A 25,792-nucleotide genomic window follows, 5' to 3' on the forward strand; every position below is an offset into this window, starting at 1 on the left:
ACCAAGCATCTGTCAACCCTCAGGGGAATAATAACCTAGAAATTCAATGGTCATTATGGGGAATGCTCCAATTTTATGTCATTTAAGAAGTACACTTGGAAGCAAGGTTTCCCAAATTAAACAGAATGGCACACCTATTTCAATTGGCATTCAGGAGCCTCCAAAAGATTTCAAAATTCCAAAATACTCTGATTGAAAGATTCATTGCAAAGCATTAATGAAAAACTAAAAAGAGAAAATGTAACTAAAAGACTGTAAGACTGACATACTGATCCTGAAGAGATTAAACACTTACTTTTTTTTATAACAAGACCATCCAAGGATATAGGCAATCCTCCTCAGATTATCTTTTACTCCTTGGTCAAAGGCCATAGTTAAACAATGTCTTAAACCTAGAGAGGATTCTCAAGAGTTTTTGTAAATACTCCAGTCAAGAGAAGCAAATGAAATTTTGCATTGGCCCATCCTTTCCAAATCCAGAACCACTAGTTATTATTGATCATTTCTTTTGGGATTAACTGTTGCCTTCTTGCATGTCTCTTTTTATATTCTAGGAACTTGACTTGGCTTTCTGATTGGGAAATAGGTTGTTGGTTCTTTCTTTGGCTATCTTTGGGAAAGACTCTAGATCTTGTGAAGCTAATTAGTATCTTTTACACCATCTTTGACAATACCTTGGGAGTTTAATACTGACAGAAATTTATTATTTGTCCTAGCTGACATCGGATAAGATATTTGAAAAGTTTTAATAACTTTATTATCAAGTAAGCTTAACTTATTCCATCTACCAGAGAAATGAATTTAAACTTTTATAATGAGCTTTATATGTATTTCATAGCAGTAATTTAAAAACAAAATGAGTTCTCTACATCTATCTCTATGTTTATGTGTCATATATGTGTGCTGTATATATGTGGCATTTTCTACTTCCAGATGGTATTGCTAAAATTAATTTGTACAAGAGCTCTATTGAATTGGCTTAAAGAAAATTAAATGCGTATATGAATTAAATTCTTAAATATAATAGAAACTAACTCAAATGTTTTTCAAGTTCACTTGATCTGGGATGATCCCAAGCAAATTAACCTTTAAGTTTGTTGGTTTAGGGACACCTTGGTGGCCCAGCAGTTGAGCATCTACCTTCGACCCATGGCGTGATCCTGGAGACCCGGGATCGAGTCCCATGTCGGGCTCCTGCATGGAGCCTGCTTCTCCCTCTGCCTGTGTCTCTGCCTCTCTCATGAATAAATAAATAAAATCTTAAAAAAAAAAAGTTTGTTGGCTGAATTAAAACAGGCATGTCTTCTTTATAGAGTCATCAAACTTTGACTATAATGCAGATAATCCACTTTTATTCTACTAAATTTACTAAATTCATGTTATATCTGTTACAATTTGTCAGCAAAAATAACTTAGAATAATGGTTGATTTTCTTTGATGTCTCATGAAGTTTTCATGGGTAATCTAGATATAATTGTCAAGAACAAATTGACTGAATATATAAAAAGTTTTAAAAGTTTCCCAAATCATCTTGGCACCTTGAAAACTTAGTTTTGGTAAGTGATGAGTGAAGCTGAACACTTTGAATATCTAGATCACTTCCTGATAAGCTTTTTAAAAATGAAACAATAACTACTGAACATAGGTTTATCTACTTTTGGTATCTTGTTACAGAAAAATTAAGATATTTGGATATTAGTGCTCTATTAGAAAACTGAATAAGGTATATGCTTCCAAGAATCATTCAGTATATTCATAAATTTGCAAATTTAAGGAATGTTAGTATGACCAATGGTTCACAATTGCTTTTTATTTTTTCACTAGAAATTAGGTTTCAAGGGCTAAGAAACTAAATAGTATATGTAAATAAAGCTCTAGAAATAGTAAGGGAAATATCTCGGGTTCATATGCCAGGAAAATAGGATATATTTTCACTAAGACAAAGTATGAGGAATGGAATACATTTTGTTGATATTGAGGGGAAAAAAGTAATTTTGTCCTTATTTGAGGCTAATCATTTAAAGAAGAAAAAATAAAGCAAAATTGGAGTGTAGAAAAAGAGTTGTAGAAGGTTTGTGGAAAAAGAATCTTTGGAAATGTATTTTAATGTATAATTAAACGGGCTAAATTAAAATGAACTTAAAAATAAGGTCTTTTAGGGACACCTGGGTGGCTCAGTGGTTGAGTGTCTGCCTTTGGCTCAGGGCGTGATCCTGGAGTCCCAAGATTGAGTTCATCAGGCTCCCTGCATGGAGCCTGCTTCTCCCTCTGCCTGTGTCTCTGCCTCTCCCCCTCTCTCTCATGAATAAATAAGTAAAATCTTAAAAAAAAGGTCTTTTAAATTTATTTAAGATTTTTAAAATTTATTCATGAGTGACACAGAGAGAGGGCCAGAGACATAGGAATATATATATATATATAAAGTGTTCAGCTTCACTCATCACTTACCACTTATTCAGTTTTCTAATAGAGCACTAATATCCAAATATCTTAATTTTTCTGTAACAAGATACCAAAAGTAGATAAACCTATGTTCAGTAGTTATTGTTTCATTTTTAAAAAGCTTATCAGGAAGTGATCTAGATATTCAAAGTGTTCAGCTTCACTCATCACTTACCAAAACTAAGTTTTCAAGGTGCCAAGATGATTTGGGAAACATATATATATATATATATATATATATATATATATATATATATAATTGGGCTTATTTGATTTGTAAGTTACAGGGGAAGCACCGTCAAATACAAAGCCTTCTCTATTGTAACGTTATGACACAGTTGGAATGCATTCTCCTTCCGCAATAAATGGCCCCTCATTGCCAGATTTTCGCCATCCTGGTGTCCTTGTAACATGGTAACAGTCTGCTTGCAAATCAGAGAAATTAAGGAGGGTAAACAATGGCTACTGATTAAGTGAACAGTTGGGCTGATGGGAAACTCAAGATGGCCACTTGATTCTTCCCGGCTCTCTGACAAACCCTATTTTTCATGTGTTTTACATTCTTTAACCCATGATAATGCATTTTTTAAAAGATTTTATTTATTCATGAGAGAGAGAGAGAGGCAGACACACAGGCAGTGAGAGAAGTAGACTCCACGCAGGGAGCCCAATGCGGGACTCGATCCCAGGTCTCCAGGATCACACCTGGGCCACAGGCAGGCGCTAAACCGCTGAGCCACCCAGGGATCCCCATGATAGCGCATTTAAAATGACTTCATTTATGAATAGATATTGACGGAGAAACTTCTATAAAATTGCAAAGGGGTCCCTAGCTGGCTCGGTCGGTTCAGCATACTACTTTTGATCTCCATTCTGGTCTTGATCACAGGGTCTAGAGTTCAAAGCCTGCATTGGGCTCCATGCTGGCCAAGGAACCTACTTATAACAAAAATTGCAAAGAGAGTCTATTAATGTCTGACCTGTTAAGTTCACCAACCGGGATAAACTTTTGTTGTTCCCAGAGTCTCCAGACTTCCTTCTGCACACCCTGAACAGCTGCAGGTGGTCTTCATTCAACTGCCACTTAGTATGAGTTAGCTATATGTTCTTGTTATTGTAGGTGTGTGTGTTTTCTGGTTGGGTTGAAGCTTTCCCTTGCCACAAAGCTGATGCCCTCACAGTAGCAAATAAACTATTAGACAATGTGTTTCCCGTTGGTGTACCTTCCTTGATTCCCCGTGGTTGAGGTACCAACTTCACCAGGCAAATCATGAGCCTTAACAAAAACCTTGCAAATTCTTGGAATTATCAATGCTCCTATCATCCCCAATCATCAGTCATCCGAAAAAACTAACGGGATCCTAAAATTTAAAAATCTCTAAACCTACTGAAACAATTGGACTTCCTTGACCTAAGGTATTGCCTTTGGTGTTGCTGACCATTTGCAATATATACCCTTTGGGAAATAAACCATTCCACACAAGATAGTCACCAGCAGACCGATGCCTGTTGGCATACTACTTTCTGCCAATCCTTGTCATCTTGGGCTGGTATGAACAGCCACTACAAATCTCTAATGTCTTATGCTCAAGCCTATCATCAACAGGTTAAAAAAGCCTTCGCAAATGTCAATTTGAAGGTCCCTGTTGGTCACAATCTGGAGTCCGGTGATTAGGTATTTTGGAAACATTATCAAGCTCCACTGAAAGGGACCTGACCAAGTGCTTCCAACCTGGCATTGCTTCAAAACTATAAGGGAGGAACGCCTGGATGGCTCAGTGGTTGAGCACCTGCCTTCAGCCCAGGGCGTGATCCTGAGGTCCTGAAATCGAGTCCCGCATCAGGCTCCCTGCATGGTGCCTGCATCTCTCTCTGCCTGTGTCTCTGCATCTCTCTGTGTGTCTCTCATGAATAAATAAATTAAATCTTAAAAAAAAAAAACCTTAAGGGATTGGATATGTATCTTACAGCCAAGGAAACCTCCGCCTGATATCTGGTCCTGTATAGATGCTAGAACCTCTGAATCAAATTGATAAGAAAGAGAAGTCCCTGACATTGAGGTAGATGGCTTCTACCCAAAATGACAGATCAAAACCTCACACTTTGACTGAATAAGAAACTCTTCTTCTTTGCCTTGTCTTTATTCTGGCATTGACTTGGAAAGATAATGCCACCATCCCTATCTCTCAGACCATTGCTAAGGGCAGTGACCTTTCAGACTGCAGGATTTGTCAAAGATTTTTTATCTATCCGTGATGCTAGAGATCTCCTGGTGCTCCTTATAAGCAATTCCTCTACTATTCCCAATGTCACTGCAGACTATAAGCAGCCCTTCCCACCCCCTTAGAAATCTCTTACCAAATTCAACTTTCATGGCCAGAATATCCAGTGACTTTTTACATTTCTCCAATAATAACTGTACTTAGCCATCTAAACACAAATACCTATGTAAATCTTAGTACATTGCACCCCCATATTCCCATGATTATCTAGATCATCTCTGTTCTCACCAAGAGAACTTAACAGCAGCACCCATCTTTGCAAGACATTTAGAACAACACTACTTCAGGCTTAGGGATTCTCTTCTCACATGCACTGAAAACCTGACTGACCCTTGACTTGAAAGGGTAAATGCAACAGTCCCTGTGAACAAATCCATTAATAGCACCTCTCTAATGGAAATGGTCTGTGTGGCAACAAGATTTGTCTTTGTCTGTGATGGCTATAATGCTTCTAGGGCTACAAATGTCTAGATGGCTGGCACACAGCTGGGCAATGCCTCCTAGGTTATCTAACTACGCCCCTAACTTTCCTTAGACAATCAAGATACTTTGTGGCTCTGAAGTTCTGTCTAAACATTGGAAATTATCTTGTTTATAGTTATAATCTCCCTGGTATATTATATCCTCTTAGAAAGTTAAAATTCACTTAGGTGTGAGCGGGCGATGGCACTGGGTGAGGAGGATCCTAGGCTCTCCTAATCCCACAAATACAACTAGATAACTATCAACTCATCCTAAAACCCCCAGGAATCCATCTGAAGACTAGTAGAAATGACTCCATAAATGAAGGTGAAGAAGAGGCCACATCTGAGAAGGTAGAGGGTACAGAGATGCAGCTTGGGAGAGAAATGGACTGTAGCTGCTGTGGTGGGGAGCTTCAGTCATGGAGAAGTGCGAAAGACAGACTAATATACAGGGGAATGCATGGGGAAAATGAATGCTCATAGCAATTGGGGCCCAAATCTTGTGAGTTCTTGCAACCAGCAGAGCTTTAAACCTGGAACTTTAAGGGTAGTGTGCTCAGCTCTGGGAGAGGCTGGAGGGCATTGTCAGGGCAAGGAGCCCACAGACATACAGACATACACCATAGACACAGTGATCTGAAGAGTGCGTGGAGCACAACTTGAGGAGATTAGTTGTTCATCTTGGAGCATGTTCCAGAGGTGCAGTGTTCACAGAGACTCAACCAGAAACAAAGGAACTGGCAGGCGCTATTTCCCTCCATCACACTTCAGCATAAGCACAGGGCCACCTGTGAGAACCCAGCTCAGCACCAATACTCATTACCTAACTTGCTTACACCAAGCCCCACCCACCTGAGCTCCAGAAGAACTGCCCTTCCCAGTCAAGCTTGCCTCAGTCCCAGTGCAGTGGGCCCCCTCCCTCAGAGACCAGCCCTAACCCCTGCCAACACCATGCCTCTGGGAGTGTTGTGTAGCTTCAGTTCTGGTGGCAATGGAAACAGGTCTCATTTCATAAGCAAACCAGGATACATCTAGTTAAAAGACAGCACATTAGTCCAGGGACCAAACACTGCCCACAACAAAGAGAGCCTCTGTCCACAACTGGCCGGAAGGATAAAGTAGCCAGAACACAATAGCAGAGTTCATGTAGCACATACTGGAGATACTCCTGGAAGCTCCACACCCTGGGGAAAAGGGGACACTACAATGCAGGGTGCTACAGGAACTCTTCTTCATAAAGTCATTACCCTCAGTAACAGGAGTTGTAGCTAACTTTCCTAACACAGAGAAACAGGAACAGAGACCTAGACAAAATGAGACAAAAGGAATTTGTCCCAAACAAAGGAACAGGACAAGGCCACTGCCAGAGCTCTAAATAAAACTGATGTAAGTAACATGCCTGATGGAGAATTTAAAGCAATGATCATATGGATTCTCATTGGACTGGAGAAAAGAGTAGAGGACATCAGTGAGACCCTTAACACAGAGATAAAGAATAACATAGATGAAGGGCTCAATAAACAAAATGAGAAATATGCTTGATGTAATGAACAGCACACTAGAAGAAGCAGAAGAACAAAATTAATGACCTAGAAAACAGATTAATGGTAAGTAATCAAGCTAATCAAAAGAGAAATGAGAATTATTCAGAACAAGACTAGACTTAGGGTACTCAGTGACTCCATCAAATGTAATAACATTTGTAATACAGGAGTCCCAAAAGAGGCGCAGAGAATGTATTTGAAGAAATAATAGATAAAAACTTTCCTAATCTCAAGAGGGAAACAAATCTAGATCCAGGAGGCAAAGAGAACCTCCAACAATATCAACAACAACAAAAAAGCAGATCCACACCAAGATGTATTTTAATTAAAATGGCAAAATATAGTGATAAAAAAAATTTAAAAGCAGCAAGACAAAAGAAGACACTTACATACAAAGATTACCCCCTCTCCCCCAATAAGGCTATTAGCAGAATTTTCAGCAGAAACTTTCCAAGCCAGAAAGGAACAGCCTAGAGTCAAAGTGCTGAATGGGAAAAACCTTCAACCAAGAATGCTCTATCCAGCAAGGCTACCATTCAGAATAGAAGGAGAGATAAAGGGGATCCCTGGGTGGCTCAGGGGTTTAGTGCCTGCCTTCGGCCCAGGGCATGATCCTGGAGTCCTGGGATCGAGTTCCACATTGGGCTCCCTGCATGGAGCCTGCTTCTCCCTCTGCCTGTATCTCTGCCTCTCTCTCCCTCGTTCTGTCTTTCATGAATAAATAAATAAACTCTTTAAAAAAAACAAAGAAGAGATAGGTTCCCCAACAAAAACTAAAGAAGTTCATGAGCACTAAACCAGTTTTGCAAGAAATATTAAAGGGAACTCTTTGAGTGGCAAGGAAATACCAAAAATGACAGTATGAAAATAGGAAACAAAAAAGCAGTAAAAATGAATATTTACATAAAACAGTCAAGGGACTCACAAAATAAAAGGATATAAAATATGATACAATATACCTAAAACATGGGGACCAAAGGTCTAGAGAATGGGTTCAGACTTAGGTGACCATCAAATTAATATAGACTCCTATAGGTAGAAGATCTCATATATAAATCTAATGGTAACCACAAATGAAAAAAACACTAATACATATGCAAAGAATCAGGAGAAAGAAATCCAAAAATCTCATTAAAGAAAACCAGCAAACCATGAAAGAAAGGATCAGAGAAAATCTTCAGAAACAACCACAGAACAAGTAATAAAATGGCAATAGATACATCTCTCTCAGTAATTACTTTGAATGTAAGTGGACTGAACACTTGGCTCAAAAGACAAAAGGTGACAGAATGGATAAAAAATAATAAACAAGACTCTATGCTGCCTATGAGAGACTCATTTTAGACCTAAAGGCGCCTGCAGTTTGCAAGTGAGGAGATGGAGAAACAGTTATCATGCAAATGGATGTCAAAAGAAAACTGGAGTAGCAATAGTATATCAGACAAAATAGGCTTTAAAACAAAGACTATAACAAGAGACAAAGAAGGATACTATATAATAAAGGCAACAATCCAACAAACACACATAATAATTTTAAATAATTATGCACCCAAATACATAAAACAGTAACAAAAAAAGAAACTAATCTAAAATAATAAAGTAATAGTAGGGGACTTTAACACCCCACCTACATCGGTGGACAGATCATCTAAACAGAAAATCAACAAGGGAAGAGTGGCTTTGATTGGCACACTCTGGACCACATGGACTTAACAGATATGTTTAGAACATTCCCTCCTTAAACAGCAGAATTCACATTCTTTTCAAGTGCACATGAAATATTCTCCAGAACAGAATACATATTAGGCCACAAAACTAGCTCAACAAATACAAAAAGATTGACATCATACCATGTACCTTTTCTGACCACAACATTATGAAACTAGAAGTCAACCACAAGAAAAAAATCTGGAATGAGCACAAATAGATGAAAGTCAAATAACATGCTACTAAACACAATTAATGGGTCAGGAAATCAAGAAATAAGAACGTACATGGAAACAAATGAAAATGATACAATGGTCTAAAACCTTTGGGATGCAGCAAACACAGTTCTGGAGAGGAAAGTTTATAGCAATTGGGCATAACTCAGGAAGAAAAATCTTAACCTAATCTTACACCTAAAGGATCTAGAAAAATAACAACAAACAAACCCCAAAACAAGCAGAAGAAAGGAAACAACAAAGATTAGAGCAGAAATAAGCGATATAGGAACTAAAAAAGCAATAGATAGATACAATGAAACCTGGAGCTCCTTCTCTGAAAAATAATGAATAAAATTAATAAACCTCTAACCAGATATATCAAAAAGAAAAGAGGAAGGACCCAAATAAATAAAATCACAGATGAGAGAGGAGAAATAACCACCAATACCATGGAAATACAAACAATTATAAAAGAATACTATGAAAAACTATATGCCAAAAAATTGGACAAGTTTGGGTAAATTCCCAGAAACATAGAACCTACCAAAACTGAAACAAGATGACACAGAAAACTTGAACAGACCGATAACCAGCAAAGAAATGGAATCAGTAATCAAAAAAGCTCCCAACAAACCAAAGTACAGGACCAGATGGCTTCACAGGGGCATCCAAAAAACATTTAAAGAAGGTTTAATACCTACTGCTCTTGAACTATTCCAAGAAACAGAAAAAGAAGGAAAACTTCCAAATTCATTTTATGAGGCCAGCAATACCCCAATACTAAAACCAGATAAAGAAACCACAAAAAAAGAGAACTACAGGCCAATATCTCTGATGAACATAGATGCAAAAATCCTCCATAACATACTAGCAAACCAAATCCAACAGTGCATTAAAAAAAAAAAATCACTCACTGTGATCCAAGGGGATATTTTCCTGGGTTGCAAGCCTGGTTCAGTATTTGTCAATTAATCAACATGATATATCACACAGCCAGGGAAGGGATAAGAACCATATGATCATTTCAAAAGATGCAGAAAAAGCATTTGACAAAGTATAACATCCATTCATGATGAAAAATCCCCTACAAAGTAGGTTTGGAGGGAACATACTTCATATATGAAAAACCCACAGCCAACGTTATCCTGTGTGGAAAAATGGACAGCCCCTAAAGAATAACATGAAGGCCCAGTCCCAACACTTTTATTCAACACAGTACTGGAAGTCCTAGCTTCAGCAATCAGACAACAAAAGAGAAAAAGGCATCCAGATTGGTAAGGCAAGGTGAAACTTCCACTATTTGCAAATGCCATATTTTTTTTTCAAGATTTATTTATTTATTTATTCATGAGAGACACACACAGAGAGAGAGGCAGAGACACAGGCAGAGGGAGAAGCGGCTCCCTGCATGAAGCCCGACGTGGGACTCCATCCCGGATCTCCAGGATCATGCCCTGGGCTGAAGGCGGCGCTAAGCCGCTGAGCCACCCAGGCTGCCCAGATGCCATAATTCTATATATAGAAAACCTGAAAGACTCCATGAAAAAACTTCTAAAAACTGAGAGTTGAATTTAGTAAAGTCACAAGATACAAAATCAGTAAATAAGAATCTGTTGCAAAAAAAAAAAAGAAAGAATCTGTTGCATTTCTATTCACCCATACTGAAGCAGAAGAGAAATTAAGAAAACAATTCCTTTCACAACTGCACTCAAGCCAGTAAGATAGCCAGGAACGAGCCTAACCAAAGAGCTGAAAGACCTGAGCTCTGAAAATTATAAAAGCAGTAAAAATGAATATTTACATAAAACAGTCAAGGGACTCACAAAATAAAAGGATATAAAATATGATACAATATACCCAAAGAAGGCAGCCCTGGTGGCACAGCGGTTTAGCGCCGCCTGCAGCTCGGGGTGTGATCCTGGAGACCCAGGATCGAGACCCACGTCGGGCTTCCTGTGTGGAGCCTGCTTCTCCCTCTGCCTGTGTTTCTGCCTCTCTCTCTCTCTCTGAATAAATAAATAAATCTTAAAAAAAAAAACAATATACCCAAAGAAGAAACGGAAAAGGACAGACACAAAGAGGTAGAAAGACATTTTACGCTCATTTTACGCTCATGTTTGGAAGAACAGATGCTATTAGGATGACCATACTGCCCAAAGCAATCTAGACATGCAATGCAATCCCTATCAATAAACCAGCAGCATTTTTCACAGAATTAGAACAAACGGTCCTAAAATTCGAATAGAACCACCAAAGACCCCAAATAGCTAAGACAATCTTGAAACCTTAACAATCTTGAAAAAGAAAAGCGAAGCTGGAGACACTGCAATTCTGGACTTCAAGTTATATTAGAAAGCTAGAGTCATCAAAACAGGATAGTAGTGGCCCCAAAATAGACACAAAGATCAATGGAACAGAAGACTCAGAAATAAGCCCATAGTTACATGGTCACTTAATCTTCGAAAAAGCACGGAAGCCTATGGAGTGGGAGAAGGACAGTCTCTTCACCGAATGGTGTTGGGAACTCGACAGCCACATGCAGAAGAATGAAACTGGATGACTTGCTTACACCATATACAAAAATACATCTGAAGTGGATTAAAGGCCTACATGTGAGACCTGAAACCATGAAAAACCTAGAAGAGGGCACAAGCAGTAACTTCTCCAACATCAGCTCTGGCATCTTTTTTTGTAGATAAGTCCCCCGAGGCAAGGGAAACAAAAGCCAAAATGAACTATTGGGACTACATCAAAATAAAAAGCTTCTGCACAGCGAAAGGAGCCATCGACAAAACTAAAAGGCAGCTTCCAGCACGGGAGCAGTTATTTGCAAATGATATATCCCATATAGGGGTAGGATCCAAAATGCACACAGAACTTATACAATTCAACCCCCCCACAAACAAATAATCCAATTTAAAAATGGGCAGAAGACATGAACAGACGTTTCTCTTTTGAGGAAGACATTCAGAGGGCCAAGAGACACAGGAAAAGATGCTCACCATCACTCGTCATCAGGGAAACGCAAGTCAAAACCACTAGGAAGGGGGAACCCTGGGTGGCTCAGCGGTTTAGCGCCTGCCTTTGGCCCAGGGCGCGATCCTGGAGTCCCAGGATCGAGTCCCGCGTCGGGCTCCCGGCATGGAGCCTGCTTCTCCCTCCTCCTGTGTCTCTGCCTCTCTCTCTATCATAAATAAGTAAATCAATCTTAAAAAACAACAAACAAACAACAAAAACCACTAGGAAGGATCACCTCCCACCTGTCAGAAGGGCGAACATCAAAAAGACGAGAAGTCACAAGCGTTGGCGAGGGTGTTAGGGGTAGGGAACTCTTGTGCATTGTTGGTGAGAATGCAAAAAAAGTGCAGCAACCGTGGGAAACAGTATGGAGATTGCTCAAGAAATTGAAAAGAGAACTACCCCACAATCCGGCAATTCCACTTCTACGAATTTATCTGGCCAAAATGAATAGACGAATCCAAAAAGACATACGCACCCCTAGGCGTACTGCAGCTTTATCTACGACAGCCAAGATATGGAAGCCACCGAAGTGTCCGTCAGTGGACGGATGGATAAAGAAGATGTGCATGTATGTGTGTGTCTAGATCACACACACACACACGCACACACACGCACACACACGCACACAGGAATACTACTTTGTTATAAAAAAAAGAATAAAATCCTGCCATTTGTGACAGCATGGATGGAATAAAGGGTGTTCTGCTAAATGAAATAAGTCAGAGAAAGGCAAGTGCCATCAAATCTCACTTCTTTGTGGGCTCCAAAACACACAACAGACTCATAGGTACAGAGAACAATCTGGGGGTTCCCGGGGGTGGGTGTGGGGAGGGGTGGGGAGAGAAAGGCCGCATAGGGTAAGGTAAGGGGATTGGAAGTTACAAGCTTGCAGCTATAAAACAAATAAGTCACGGGGACGTGGTGCACAGCATAGGGAACACGGTCAACAGTACTGTAAGTGACAGGTGGTGGCTAGATTGGTCACAGTGATCACGGCCTAATGTGTGTGAAGGTTGAAGCCCTTACGGTATAACATTGTCCTGGTGTAATAGTGCATGTCGAATACACACCCATAATACATTTTAAACAGAATAAATCATATATGGTTGTACTTTTCCTGACGAGCTATTTTCCCCCCATGTATTTAAAAAATTTGGTAGGCACTTGAATTTTGAGTTTGCTTCCCCAAACCCTTAAGTCCTACATACGTAGCAGACATACTGATCTTTACGTACGCATTTCCCCATAATCCCATACTTTCTCACTTACTGGAGTGATGATTCTTGTAATATTGGATGGATCGTTAGAAGTTCCCACATCTGGGGATCCCTGGGGGGCTCAGCGGTTTAGCGCCTGCCTTCGGCCCAGGGCGTGATCCTGGAGACCTGGGATCGAGTCCTACATCAGGGTCCCTGCATGGGGCCTGCTTCCCCCTCTGCCTGTGTCTCTGCCCCCCCCCCTGTGTCTCTCATGAATAAATAAATAAAATCTTAAAAAAAAAGTTCTCATAACTTTTCAAAATTTTTCAACAAGACAGGGTCTACCTAACAAGGTAAAAATTGTAAGAAGAATATTGACATGTAGACAGCTAACTTCTGTCTCAGTAGCTCCCAGATGAACAAGACTAGAAGTAGCCTTTCTGGATTAAAGTGTAAAGGTGCAGTAACCCCTGGGTATTGATTTTTTTCCCCCATTAGCCCAGATCTCAGAAAAACTGACTTCAGAATGTTCCTATTCTTCTAATTTCCACATACCATTGCATTTAAAGAGAAATCAGTCTCGGACATCCTTCTTTGAGGTCTACCTCCAACTCACAGAATGTTGGTTTTTGAGCTCCACTGGAGAGGTCAGCGTTCAAGGCTATGTTTCCCCTCTTGAGCCCGCCCCTTCCCCTCCCGGGTCTTACCTGTAAGGCCTGCAAATCCGCGAATGTCTTAGCAGGGATTGTGTGAATGCCATTGCTGTGCAGCATCAGGAGCTCCAATTTGTTCAGGCCAGAAAAATCCGTTTCCGTCAATCTAACCAAGCTGTTGTACCTGCAATGAAAACACGAGGTGTAAGCTATGCCTGCCAGCTGCAGTTCAGATGATGAAGCTGAAGCATGCACACGGGCGTGCACACACCTCTACACACCAACCCCAGGATCTCCTGGGCTCTCGGGTGATGGACACAGAAGGTGCGCCCACTCCCTGGTCCTGGCAGTCAAGTCAAGTCCTCCTGGCTCCCCACCCTTTCCACCCAGCCAGTCCTTCGGCTGGGGATACCCCTGACCCTCCCTCTCACTACCTGTGACTCCTGGGGAGACCCAGCTCATTCTTTTATGGTGTGCTCCCCTGCTTTCCCAGGAAGAATTCATCATTATAAAGCAGGGGTTAAGATCCCTGGGCTCTTCATCAAATAGTGTGGCCAGGAGGCTTCTGGACTCGGGCAGTTGGCAGTGGGCCATATAAGAAATAGTGACAGGGATCCAAAGGGAAAGGAGGGGAACCGAGTGGGAAAATTAGAGAGGGAGACAAACCATGAGAGGCTCCTAACTCTGGGAAACGAACAAAGCGTTGGGAACGGGAGGTGGGCATAGGTTGGGGTGACTGGGTGATAGGCACTGAGGGGGGCACCCGATGGGACGGGCACTCGGTGTTAGACTATATGTTGGCAAATCAAACTTCAATAAAAACAGATAAAAAATATATATATAACTTAAAAAATAAATAAAATGCAAATAATAGAAGAAGCAACATAAAAGGTGTTTGGAGGACTAGGTGAGCAAATACAGGAAGAGAGCCGCACTCGGCGCGGGATCATAGTAGGGACACAATCCGTGTCCCTATTATCATTAGTGACTATTCCAAGGAATTCTGTACGCTGACGGTCCTTACGAAATCAGTCTTCTCCCTTTCACTGTAGCTTCTAGACGTGAATAATACACCTTGGTCATTGTTGTCTCCCTAGCACATAGCAGGCACACACGGTTAGCAACTAAATGACGTTAAATCTGACTTCATGTGCGTACACACACACACACACACACACACACACACACACACACGGTTTTTCATGAACCTTTAAAACATAGTCACCTTTTGGCAGATTTAATTAGGTTTGTGTTTTCGAAAGCATGTCAAATAAGTCACTTAGCATGAAAAGAAGTCCAAGGGTCTTCGTCAAGGATCTAACCAACTTTTCATACATCTCCTTTACATATGGGAAGACACTTCCAGGGTCTTATTCTCTCCTTCTGATAGATCACAGCTCTAATTCTTAACAGACGCTATTTTCCAGCAAAAATGTAGCCAGGACGAAGTGCTGTCATCTTGGGCCTCCCATCCTAGCAAGCATGATGTCAGGTTCTAGAACTTCCTCCTAGTAAAACTTTACCTGGAAAACGTTGCTTATTGTGTCTTACAAACTCAAGATCTTCACGTGCTTATTTAGGGAGAGAAATATCGTTAAAACAATTTCGTTCAATCTCTGAAAGTCACAAGTTTTGTTTGACATTTTAGGGGACAAAGCCTCAGCGTGATACCTCCTTGGGAGGGGGATAAGACAAGGGATTCCCACGCACCCTAAATTGATGCGCTCCACATTGGGTGAGATGCCGTCTGGGATGGAGGTCAGGTACCGAAACGTGCAGTGCACCTCTGTAGGCACATAACAAGCGCAGCGGCGAGGACAGGCCTGGACCCCAGGGCTGGCCACCACGCAGATCGCAGAGAAGGAGACCAGCAAGCAGGTGATTCCTCTGCCTTTCACCTTCATTCTGGGGGGGAGGGGGGGAATCACACCTCAGAGTTACAGGTAGGGGTTGAGCCAAGTTCCAGTATAACTATACACACTAAATCTGATAATCTGGGGGAGGTTTCCGAAAGGTCCTGCGTGGATAACTTCATTCATTCACAACCTCTAAGGGAAAACCTACTCTTTACACAGCGATTGGGTGCTGGCCTCATGTGGAGCTTTGTCGTCAAGTGGGGTATTTATTATTGTGAAAATCCCTTCACGGCTTCTCACTTCTTAATGAAAAGCAGTAATCCCTAATACTTAGGGATTCAATAAAAAGAGAAAATAGAGACCCTAAGGAAGGAAATACAGAAGGTTTGGTTTCCTGTACGCTAGTTCTTCTAGACCCACTTTTAAAAAAACTGATTATAAAACTAATCCATGTGCATACGGAAAGTATGAAAGTATAAATACGTAAAAGAAAGTAAAATTAGTCATATTCCCACCACCCAGATATAACCAGTAACATTTTGCTGTGTTCTTTCCAGCCTCTCATAGGTATGTGTGCACCTAGGATCAAACGGAATTTGTGACACATTTTACTCATCGAATGTATAAGGTCTGTTTCTTCTTCTTTTTTTTTTTTGCTTTATTAAACCTTCTTCAAAAATATTTTTAAGAGCTGTCATACACCACTGGAAGGGTGAATAAATCTTGAAGGGTGAATAAATCTTCTAGTCCTTGCCAAAAAAGACACATTGCACACTTCATTGTCATGTAATGACCATGAGCCAGAGTAACCGACTGGATGAGAGGCTTGAGCCTTGCACCCACACTGGACAGGGCCACCCTGCCCCCTGGAACACATGCTGCTGGGTCCTTTTGCTTTGCTTAGAGCATCCCTCTGGACCTTTCCTTGGTCCCTCCCCCTCCTCTCCCTCCTCAGCCTCCTGTCTGCCCCGGGAGCGGAGGAGCCTCATCAGAGAAGAGAGATGCTCAGCTTCTTGGAAAAAACGGTATCTAGGATCCACACGTGGGGCAAGCTCTTGGATCCAAACCTAATTTTCTCCTGTAATTCAGAATATACAAGGATTGCAATAAAAATCTTTATTGTACCTTTCTAAGAAAAGTGACCTTCATGATTTGTAAATCGCAACGTTCCCTGGGATCCAATGGTTTCTTTGGGATCCTACCAGCAACTATCCTTTAGGCCTACACAACCCTGAAAACAGAAGTCGGATTGCTAGTCTTCGTATATAGGTAAAGATGATGGAATGATTATGGGAATTCTGGCCCAACTTGAAATTGAATAGAGGGTCAACCGCATGACCCCTTTTGTCATTGTAAGCATCCGACTACAAAAACCTCAAGGAAACCTGTGATGGGAGAAGGCACTTCCACCTTCCATCGTTAGTTAAGCGGAGGAAGAGTTGGGCGGACAGAGATAATGCTCTCGCTCAGCCAGAAAAAAGCGAAGTCCTGGGTCATCCCCACCTGAGAGTCACTGAAAAGAACCACAGCTCTAGGACAACGTAGGGGAAGCGGAGCCCCACAAACTTGAACCTGAAAAGGCACACGGGGAAGGACAGAAATGAACAGTACCTGAGCTCTTCTGCGCTGCCGCCGAGGGGGCCCGACGCGGGTGGAGGCAGGCGATCTGCTCCCCGCCTGCTGGGCGCCCGCCTTAGTGCCAGGAAGGACCTGGCGCGGCCGGGCCCGGGGATGGCCACCCCGGCCGCGCTCTCCCTCCCCCTCCCCCTCGCTCTCCCCTCCCCCTCCCCCTCCCCCTCTCCCGAGCCCACAGACCCCGGAGGCGAAGTGGGGCCTCCGGTCCTCCGCGCTCCGCTCCCCCCGCGGCTGCCCTACCTCGCGGCACCCCCCCGCCGGCACCGCCACCCGCAGCTCTCCGCTCCCCCGCCGACCCCCCAGGTCCCCAGGTCCCGGGTTTCTCTCCTTCGGGACCAGCTGTCGTCCGTGCCCCGCCCAGGGGTCTCCACCTGCGGAATCAGTCTTTGCTCAGGGCGCACCCTCGGCCCGGCTCCCGTCACTAGGGGGTGACCCTGCCCTCCCTGCAGGCGCCACCGGCCGCTGGGTCCCGGGCGCGTCCCCGCCCCCCACCGGAGCGCCCATCCCGCTGCGGGACCTCGGGTCCCCCGTCACCCAGGCCCCGCCCTAGGGTCCCCGCCCCCCCCCCACCGGGAGCGCCCCATCCCTCGGCGGGACCTCGGGTCCCCCGTCCCCCCCCCGCCCCGCCGTCGGGTCCCTCACCCTCCGCCCTCGGGTCCCCGTCCCCCCCCCCGCCCCGACCTCGGGTCCCCGCCCCCCCACCCGAGCGCCCCATCCCTCGGCGGGACCTCGGGTGCCCCGTCACCCCCCCGCCCTCGGGTCCCCGCCCCCCCACCGGAGCGCCCATCCCGCGGCGGGACCTCGGGTGCCCCGTCACCGCCCCCCGCCCTCGGGTCCCCCGTCCCCCCGACCTCGCGTCCGGGTGCAGGCAGGGACGCGCGGCCGCTCACCTCCTCGCCGGGGGACGGACGGGCGGGCGCCGCCGGGGTGTCGCGAGCTCCGCGGCCGGGTCCCGGGACCTTCCCGAGCCGCGGGGGGGAGGCGGGGCGGGGACGGGGTGACGTCGGGCGGGGCCGGGGACTCGCGGCTCGGCGGGCGCAGGGGAGGGAACGAGCCCGCGGGAGAGCGCCCGGGCGCCCCGCCGCCTGCGGCCCCGCCCCGAATCCTAACCCGGGCAGCGGGAGCCGGCGGCCAGGACGCCCACCTGTTGACAGGTGCCCCCCCCCCCCCCGCCGGTGCTCGGGTCAGTCCCGCTGGAAGGCTGGACGCGGCGAGGACGAACCCGCGGACCCGCAGCGGCGGCCCCGGCTGCGCAGGTGCAGGGCGCGGAAGGGACCCTCGGGCTGCGCTCGCTATCTCCACCCCCGCCCTCCTGAAGTCGCCCCGGCCCAGACCCCGGCTGCCCTCGCCCAGGGCGGGACCCCGGGGGCCGGGATCCAGTCCCGCCTCGGCCCCGCGCACGGAGCCTGCTTCTCCCTCTGCCTGGGTCTCTGCCCCCTTTCTCTCTCTCTGTGTCTCTCATGAATAAATAAAATCTTAAAAAAAAATAAAAAAAAATTGGGGACACCTGGGTGGCTCAGGGGTTGAGCGTCTGCCTTTGGCTCAGGGCCTGATGCTGGAGTGCAGGGATCGAGTCCCGCATCAGGTCCCCGCAGGGAGCCTGCTTCTCTGCCTCTCTGTCCGTGTCTCTCATGAATAAATAAATAAAATCTTAGAAAAAAAAAAGCTCCTGCAACTGTAGAGAGGGCTCCCGATGTTTTGACTCATTAACACGGAATTAGTATAATTACAAGGACCTCTACTTACACTGTATGTGAGCCTGTGATGGGAATTTTCAATTAATACTTTAGGACCGTGGATCTCAGGGACGAGCAACATCAGCCTGGCCCCGCCGACCTTGTTCAAAGTATGAATTCTCAGGCTCCATCCCAGAACCACCAAATGAGAGTGCTGGGACGGGCCCCAGGAGTCTGCGTGTTAACCAGCTTTTCAGATGATTCCCATGGAGCTAAATTTTGAGAATCTGCTCGTTTAGGGACATGATTTCCTATAATGACAACAGCTTATTTGGGAGGTCTTATGCTGTGATGATTCTTGTCACAATAAGCATTTTACAAATACCGACTCATTTAAACCTCAGGACAACACCAAAAACCTAAAAGTATTCGTGTTATTTCCATTTTGAGGCCCATGAAGAAAAGCGATTTGCTTCAGGTCGGGGTAGCTTTTAAGCAGAGAACCTCAGGAGGATCCAGACCCAGAGAGCCTGGCACTGTAGCCTGAGCAGTTAACCACAGAACCACGCAGGGCTGCCTCACTTAGCCAAACACTGGGAATGTTCCATATCCAATGGTTAAGCATTCAAATGATTTATAATTGGTAATAGGTTGGGTTACCAACGTAAAATGATAGAATCAGGCACTCAGAAGTAACTCTAGAAGCTTCTGTGATATGAACATGGTCTTTGGCTCCTTAGAGTTGACGTGGCTCTTTAGGTTCAAAATTCATGTGTGATGTCCAAACACGGAGGATTACTTTGGAAATACGACATACTTAGCGATTCTTGCAATCAACGGTTTTTCTTCTAAAGCTCCTTGATGACCAGCCTCATGGTCATAGTCAATCTCTAACCAAACTCTGGACTTTCAGACCCTCACACTAAGATGAGCACGAGGAGGACTGTGACATGTTTTATTTCTTATTTTCCCAGGGTGGTGACCTGGGGTCATCTTGTTGTCAGTTTTGAAAATAACCATTTAGGACTGCTTGCTTAAGACTTTTTATGAGGGGAATTTCTACAGCTGCTTTAGTTCTACAAAGGCTTTACGTGGGTTTCATAATTCTCAAATGTTCTCAAGAGATAGATGTTAAAAGTATACCCATTTTTCAGATGATATTCCGAGGATAAAGGATGTTAAACGATTCAGAGCCAGAATACAATACTGAATTAACTTCTAACTGCAAGGCTCTGTTTATTTATTTATTTGTTTTTTAAAATTTTTATTTATTTGAGAAAGAGCACAAGCAGGGGGAGGGCAAGGGGAAGCAGACTCCCTGCTGAGCAAGGAGCCAGATGCCAGGCTGGCTGGCTTCCAGGACCTTGAGATCAGGACCTAAGCAAAAGCAGATGCCTAACCGACTGAGCCCCCTGCAAGGCCTGTGCTCTAAGGCCCACCTTTCCTAACCTTCCCTGCTTCTGTTTAGATTTGCACTATTGTAGAATTTGGAGGGTCCACAGTATATCAAGGATTAGAGTAGGACCATTCTCCTTTCCAACCATATTATTAATGCAATTTGTTTCTATAGATTAAGATTTACAAATCGCTTTCATCTTTGAATATGGTCTCATTTAGAGTTTATTAGTAACATGTGAAATTTCAGCGATAATTATTTGATGGAGAAAGAGGCTGTAGTTGACCACATGTGTGGTTTGCTAAAGTCTCTCAGCGGGGCAAGGAAATTTGCAGTTAATGTGAACTCCTGAACCTGTTTCCCGAGCTATGATCATTCACCTACATACACTCCTGGGCTGGTTTGTTATTGTAATTATCTCTCACTACAGTTGACCTGATATTTTTCTTTAAATCAGACTCCTATCCTTTTAGTAAGTCTTCCCACAAATAATAATATTGGTTAATTCATAGGTTTGATATTTTTTCTAGTGAACCTCACAAATATACATCTTTACCCTTTGCATCACCCCTATCTGTGTCATTGACATTGCTTCTTATCCTTTCTGGATTTTTATATACTTTTTACTCCTCATCCTTAATATATCAACCATGCCACATCTCATCTCACTCCCCGTATCAGAGCACTAAACATCAATAAACCAAACTCAAGCATTTACAAATAGTATACCATCTGATAATCATACCAAGTCATGGATCTTTTTTCTAAAATTTTTTAAAAATTTTTTAAATTTTAAAAAGTTTTATATATTTATTCATGACACACACACACACACACACACAGAGAGAGAGAGAGAGAGAGAGAGAGAGAGGCAGAGGCCTCCTTGCAGGGAGCCCAATGTGGGACTCAATCCCAGACCCTGGGATCATGCTTTGAGCCAAAGGCAGATGCTCAACCACTGAGCCACCCAGGCATCCCTTCTAAAGATTTTATTTACTTATTTTAGAGAGAGAGAGAGAGCGCACAAGCAGGGGGAGGGACAGAGGGAGAGGGACAAGCAGACTCCTCACTGAGCCTAATGGTGGGGGTCCAGATCCTAGGACCCCGAGATCATGACCTGAGCCAAAGTCAGATGCTTAACCAACTGAGCACCCCCAAGTCCTAGGTTTTTAAACTCACTCATATGCGTGTCAACAGATAAAAATATGTCAACATTGTTATATATCTTTTAATCAGGCACAGTCATTACTGGCTCTCACCTTATAGTTTTCATATGAATTAATCAAATAATCTAGTAATCCACTTAGTGATTTCAACAGCACATAAGTAGAGCTAAAATCCTGGCCACTGCTTTTATGAAGTTACAGTCTAGTAGGGCAAGGGATAAATGCCATGAAAACAAATACTGTAGGTGACAGAAAGAAATCAAGGACAGCCCTTCTCCAATACAATTATATCTCAACCAACCAAAGTCAAACTGCAGGCCCTAGAGCACTTGTATATCAATGAACAGTATTCTGGACCTCGAGTCCTTTAGTCATTCATAACATCATATTATGTACCCATAAATCGTATGGATACAATTTTGGAAGACAGAGAGAATTTAAAGCCAGTGCGTTTTGGGGCTTATGAGTCCATAGACTCTACATTATATATACCATAAAAACTACTTAGGAAGCAATGATATAGTCCACCCTCAGGATGACAAAGTAGTGGTTATAAAGATAAAGAGGTTAGATAGAAAGCAGCATTTAGGAACCAGAATTGTTAAGAATGTATACAGAGAACAAGAGAGAAAAAAGGAATGATGGATGAGTCTTGTATTTTTGGTTGATGACTTCCAAGGATCCTGGGAAATCCAAGGCTAAAGCAGAGAAAAGTGAGAACCCCACATAGATGAAGAACTGAAAGAAGACCAAGACAGGCAAGCAGCACAATAATGAGCAAGTAACCACAGTTGTCAATAGTTTAGAAATAGAGGTCTGTGGGTTGGCCCCATTGACCTAACTATCATACTCTGGTCATTGTAAATGACCACGTAACTTTTATAGCTTTTTTTTTTTTTAACAGGTAGCATATCCGAGGCCACGATTGGTGCACATTTGCATTATTTATCATGGTTTCTCAAGGATGGGCAGGGGATACATTTAAGAGATTTGGGAACACCTCTTGTTTCTTTGAGATGAAGTCTCAGAGGTTGTCCAAAGGGGAATGTTCACGTGTGAAAAAGTGGTGCTACAACGTAGGGAGAATTTCATGAGTATTTTCTAAGGGTGGAGTGTGACTGGAGCTATAAGCACAGGAAGAGAATTCAAGTGCGCTACAGTCAACCTCACTAATTACCCTAGAAGTTGATTTTACAGGAGGAACAACTTCGAGGTGGTTTCTGTGGTTGGCCACTGGGAAGGGGAGTGAAAGAATTCAAAACCATAATTATGGGTAGAACATAGTGTTTGTTTAGGCCAGTGGCTGTAGAATGACGCTTTCCATATCACTGAGGTATTCTGAGGTACTGAGTTTTGGAGTAAGATGCTGTCATTTTCCTGACATACATGGTAGGAATTTTGAATAAGGTAAAGTCTAGAGAATCATGTCCTTGTCAGATGATATCTTAAAAATTATTTTTAAAGCCAGTAACTACAGTGTTAACTCTATCTCTCCCCCCTACTCTACTCTTTTTATCTCAGTTTCTGTCTTTGACTTAATCCTTTATCTTATTAGACCTTACCCATTCTTCACTGATACCAAAATGCAATGACTTTCCAAATCCAGTCTGTCTGATGGTAAAGTAATAAAGACTCGTTATTTCATACAAACTTTATATGCCTCATATTATCATTTATTTATATGTCTGAAGAGTTGCATTTTCAAGTATATTACAGAATAAAGTACAGATAGGATAATGGAAGGGAAAAAAGGATAACGGAAGGGGTCAGATGTCTTAGATATTTTTAGGACTTCTTTTACACGCATAATTCACAAAAATTTTATTCTTCATTATTTTAGGTCAGTGAACATAGTTATAAAATATACTGAGATGCTCATCTCTTAAATAAGCTACAGACATGCTAGGAAATTATGAAAGAACAAAGAGTTTTGTGGAAATAGTCAATAAACAAAGATTCCAAAGACCACCAGTCATCACAGAAAAGTCACCCCCCCCCTTTTTTTAACCTTTCCCCAGTAGAGGTTTTAATTAATGCACTCTGAGGATAGCCATGGAGCAACACAGAGGCAAGGGTATGGTTTTAGCATCGGGTCAGCAAACTTTTTCTGCAAAAGGCCAGAGTAAATAAGTACGTTAGACTTTGTGGGCCAAAGGGTCTCTATCACAAGTATTCAATTCCCTCAATGTAGTGAAAGAAAACACAGATAACATGGACATGAATCAGCATAGCTGTGTTCCAAAAAAACTTTATCAAAATCCTAGAGAGAACACAGCAACACCCTTTTTGAACTTGGCCACAGTAAACTCTTCAAGATACATCCACGAAAACCAAAAGAAACAAAAGCAAATATCTATTGGACTATCATCAAATAAAAGCTTTTGCACAGCAAAGGATACAGTCAACAAAACTCAAAGACAACCTACAGAATGGGAGAAGATATTTGCAAATAACATATCAGATAAAGGCTAGTTTCCAAAATCTATAAGGAGAACTTTATTAAACTCAACAACCAAAGAAACAAACAATCCAATCAAGAAAATGGGCAAAAGACATGAAGAGAATTCTCACAGATGAAGACATAACATGCCAACAAGCACATGAGAAATGCTCTCATCACTTGCCATCAGGAAATACAAATAAAACCACAATGAGATACCACCTCACACCAGTGAGAATGGGAAAATGAATAAGGCAGAAACCACAAATGTTAGAGGATGCGGAGAAAAGGAACCTCTTAACACTGTTGTGGGAATGTGAAGCAGGTGCAGCCACGTCTGGAAAACTTGTGAGTCCTCAAAAGAATTAAAAATAGACCTGCCCTATGACCCAGCAATTGCACTGTTAGGGATTTTACCCCGAAGATTCAGATGCAAGAAAACGCCGGGCAACCTCACCCCCGATGTTTCTAGCACATTCCTCAATAGCCAAACGTGGAAGGAGCCTCGTGCCCCCATCGAAGATGATGGATAAAGAAGATGTGGTTTATGTATACAATGGAGATATTCCTCAGCCATTAGAAACGACAAATACACACCATTTGCTTCATACGTGGATCGGAACTTGGAGTATAATGCTGATGAAGTAAGTCAAATCGGAGAAGGACAAACAGTGTAATTACTCACCTTCATTTGGGGAATATGAATATTATTGAAGGGGAATATAAGGGAAGGAAAGAAATGGGAGATATCAGAAAGGACACAGAACATAAAGACTTCTCTAACTCTGGAAATGAAACTATGGTTGAAGGGAGGAGGCGGGGTGGTGAATGGTGACGGCCAGGGGACACCTGACGGGATTGAGCACTGGTGTTTATTCGATATTTGGTAAATTGAACACCAATAAAAATTAATTTATAAAAATAAAAAAAAAAAAACTTTTATTTAAAGCTACTAAAATGTGAATTTTATTAATGTTAATGTATTACAGAATATTACTTCGATTTTGTTTTCAACCATTTAAAAATACTGAAAAATTCCTAGCTCACAGACCATACAAAGACTCAATGTGGCCATACTTTCGTCTACTCTTGCTTCAAAGCTAACCACTCCCACTGTCACAGGGGGACTGCTGCACAGTGACATTCATCATAACATGGCATGTCATGTTAAACTGTGATTTAGCATATCAATACAAAAGGGAAGAATTTGAAGGGCCTCTTTCACTTCAAAATCTAGAATTAAACAGCCAAATGTGATTTAAGAGATTTTTCTTCGGTAGTGAGAAGTCACTTTCTGGATGGCTTGTAGCAGTTTCGTAATTTGGAGTTTCTTTGTGCAGTAGTCTGTCAGGATCTTGCCAGAATATAACAGTGACATATTCCAGCATTGTCAAGATTTTGATATAGTGCTTTAAATATGCCTAAGTAGACAGATCGTTTAAAACTCTATAGTCTACAAATAAATGCCCTTTTCCTTCTTCCTGAAATATCTATGTTTAGAAAAGAGAATTCTGACCATCATGACACTAAATCAAATTCTAGTAATCTATAAGAATAGATGATTTTACATTTGAAAAGAATAACAAATCCTAAAAGATAAAAAGCTCAGTCAAGACCCATCCTTAGGGACTTAAAAAGAGTGTGATATGGAAATGAGAGTTTAAGCAATAGGGTGAGGTCATGAAGATAGCTTTGGATGAGATAAAATAAAGGCCTTTTATATTAAATTAAGTTGATGAGTGCTCAAGGAACATGAGCCTAAACCAAAAATATCATGAATAAGACTAATCAAATATTAAAATACAGATATTTTAATTTGTTATAATTTGCCAGTACCTGAGCTCTCAGGCAAGTACTCTTTAAAATTTCATGTCTTGGAGCACTTGGGTTACTCAGTTGGTTAAGTGTCTGACTCTTGATTTCAGCTCAGGCCATGATCTCAGGGTCGGGAGGATCAAGTCCCATGTCGGGCTCCATGCACAGCATGCTTAAGATTCTCTCTCTCCCTCTCAAAAACTTGTTTTCATGTCTTATTTTTCTCCTAAATTTAAGAAAATCATGTCTACAAATGTAGAACAGCAAGACTTTTACAC

General features: G+C 42.6%; 1 protein-coding gene across 4 annotated transcripts in view; it reads right to left on the bottom strand.

Moving 5' to 3' along the window:
- The window catches only part of IGSF10 (immunoglobulin superfamily member 10), a 56,533-nt gene extending 38,563 nt beyond the window's left edge, over nucleotides 1-17,970 (bottom strand). For 2 of the 4 annotated variants that reach the window (XM_055321578.1, XM_055321575.1), the window contains exons 1-3: nucleotides 17,912-17,970; nucleotides 15,241-15,435; nucleotides 13,585-13,714 (exon numbers count right to left, since the gene is read on the bottom strand). In XM_055321578.1, the coding sequence (XP_055177553.1) occupies nucleotides 13,585-13,714; nucleotides 15,241-15,434 (324 nt within the window). In that variant the 5' untranslated portion in view covers nucleotide 15,435; nucleotides 17,912-17,970. Of the gene's footprint in view, nucleotides 1-13,584; nucleotides 13,715-14,755; nucleotides 15,142-15,240; nucleotides 15,436-16,997; nucleotides 17,099-17,911 lie in introns of those variants that run through there. The other 2 variants (XM_055321576.1, XM_055321577.1) reach the window with 2 other exon arrangements.
- Nucleotides 17,971-25,792: the final 7,822 nt, after the last annotated feature.

This window comes from Nyctereutes procyonoides, unplaced genomic scaffold (genome assembly GCF_905146905.1).
Source record: "Nyctereutes procyonoides isolate TBG_1078 unplaced genomic scaffold, NYPRO_anot_genome, whole genome shotgun sequence".
In the NCBI taxonomy this organism is placed as follows: domain Eukaryota; kingdom Metazoa; phylum Chordata; class Mammalia; order Carnivora; family Canidae; genus Nyctereutes; species Nyctereutes procyonoides.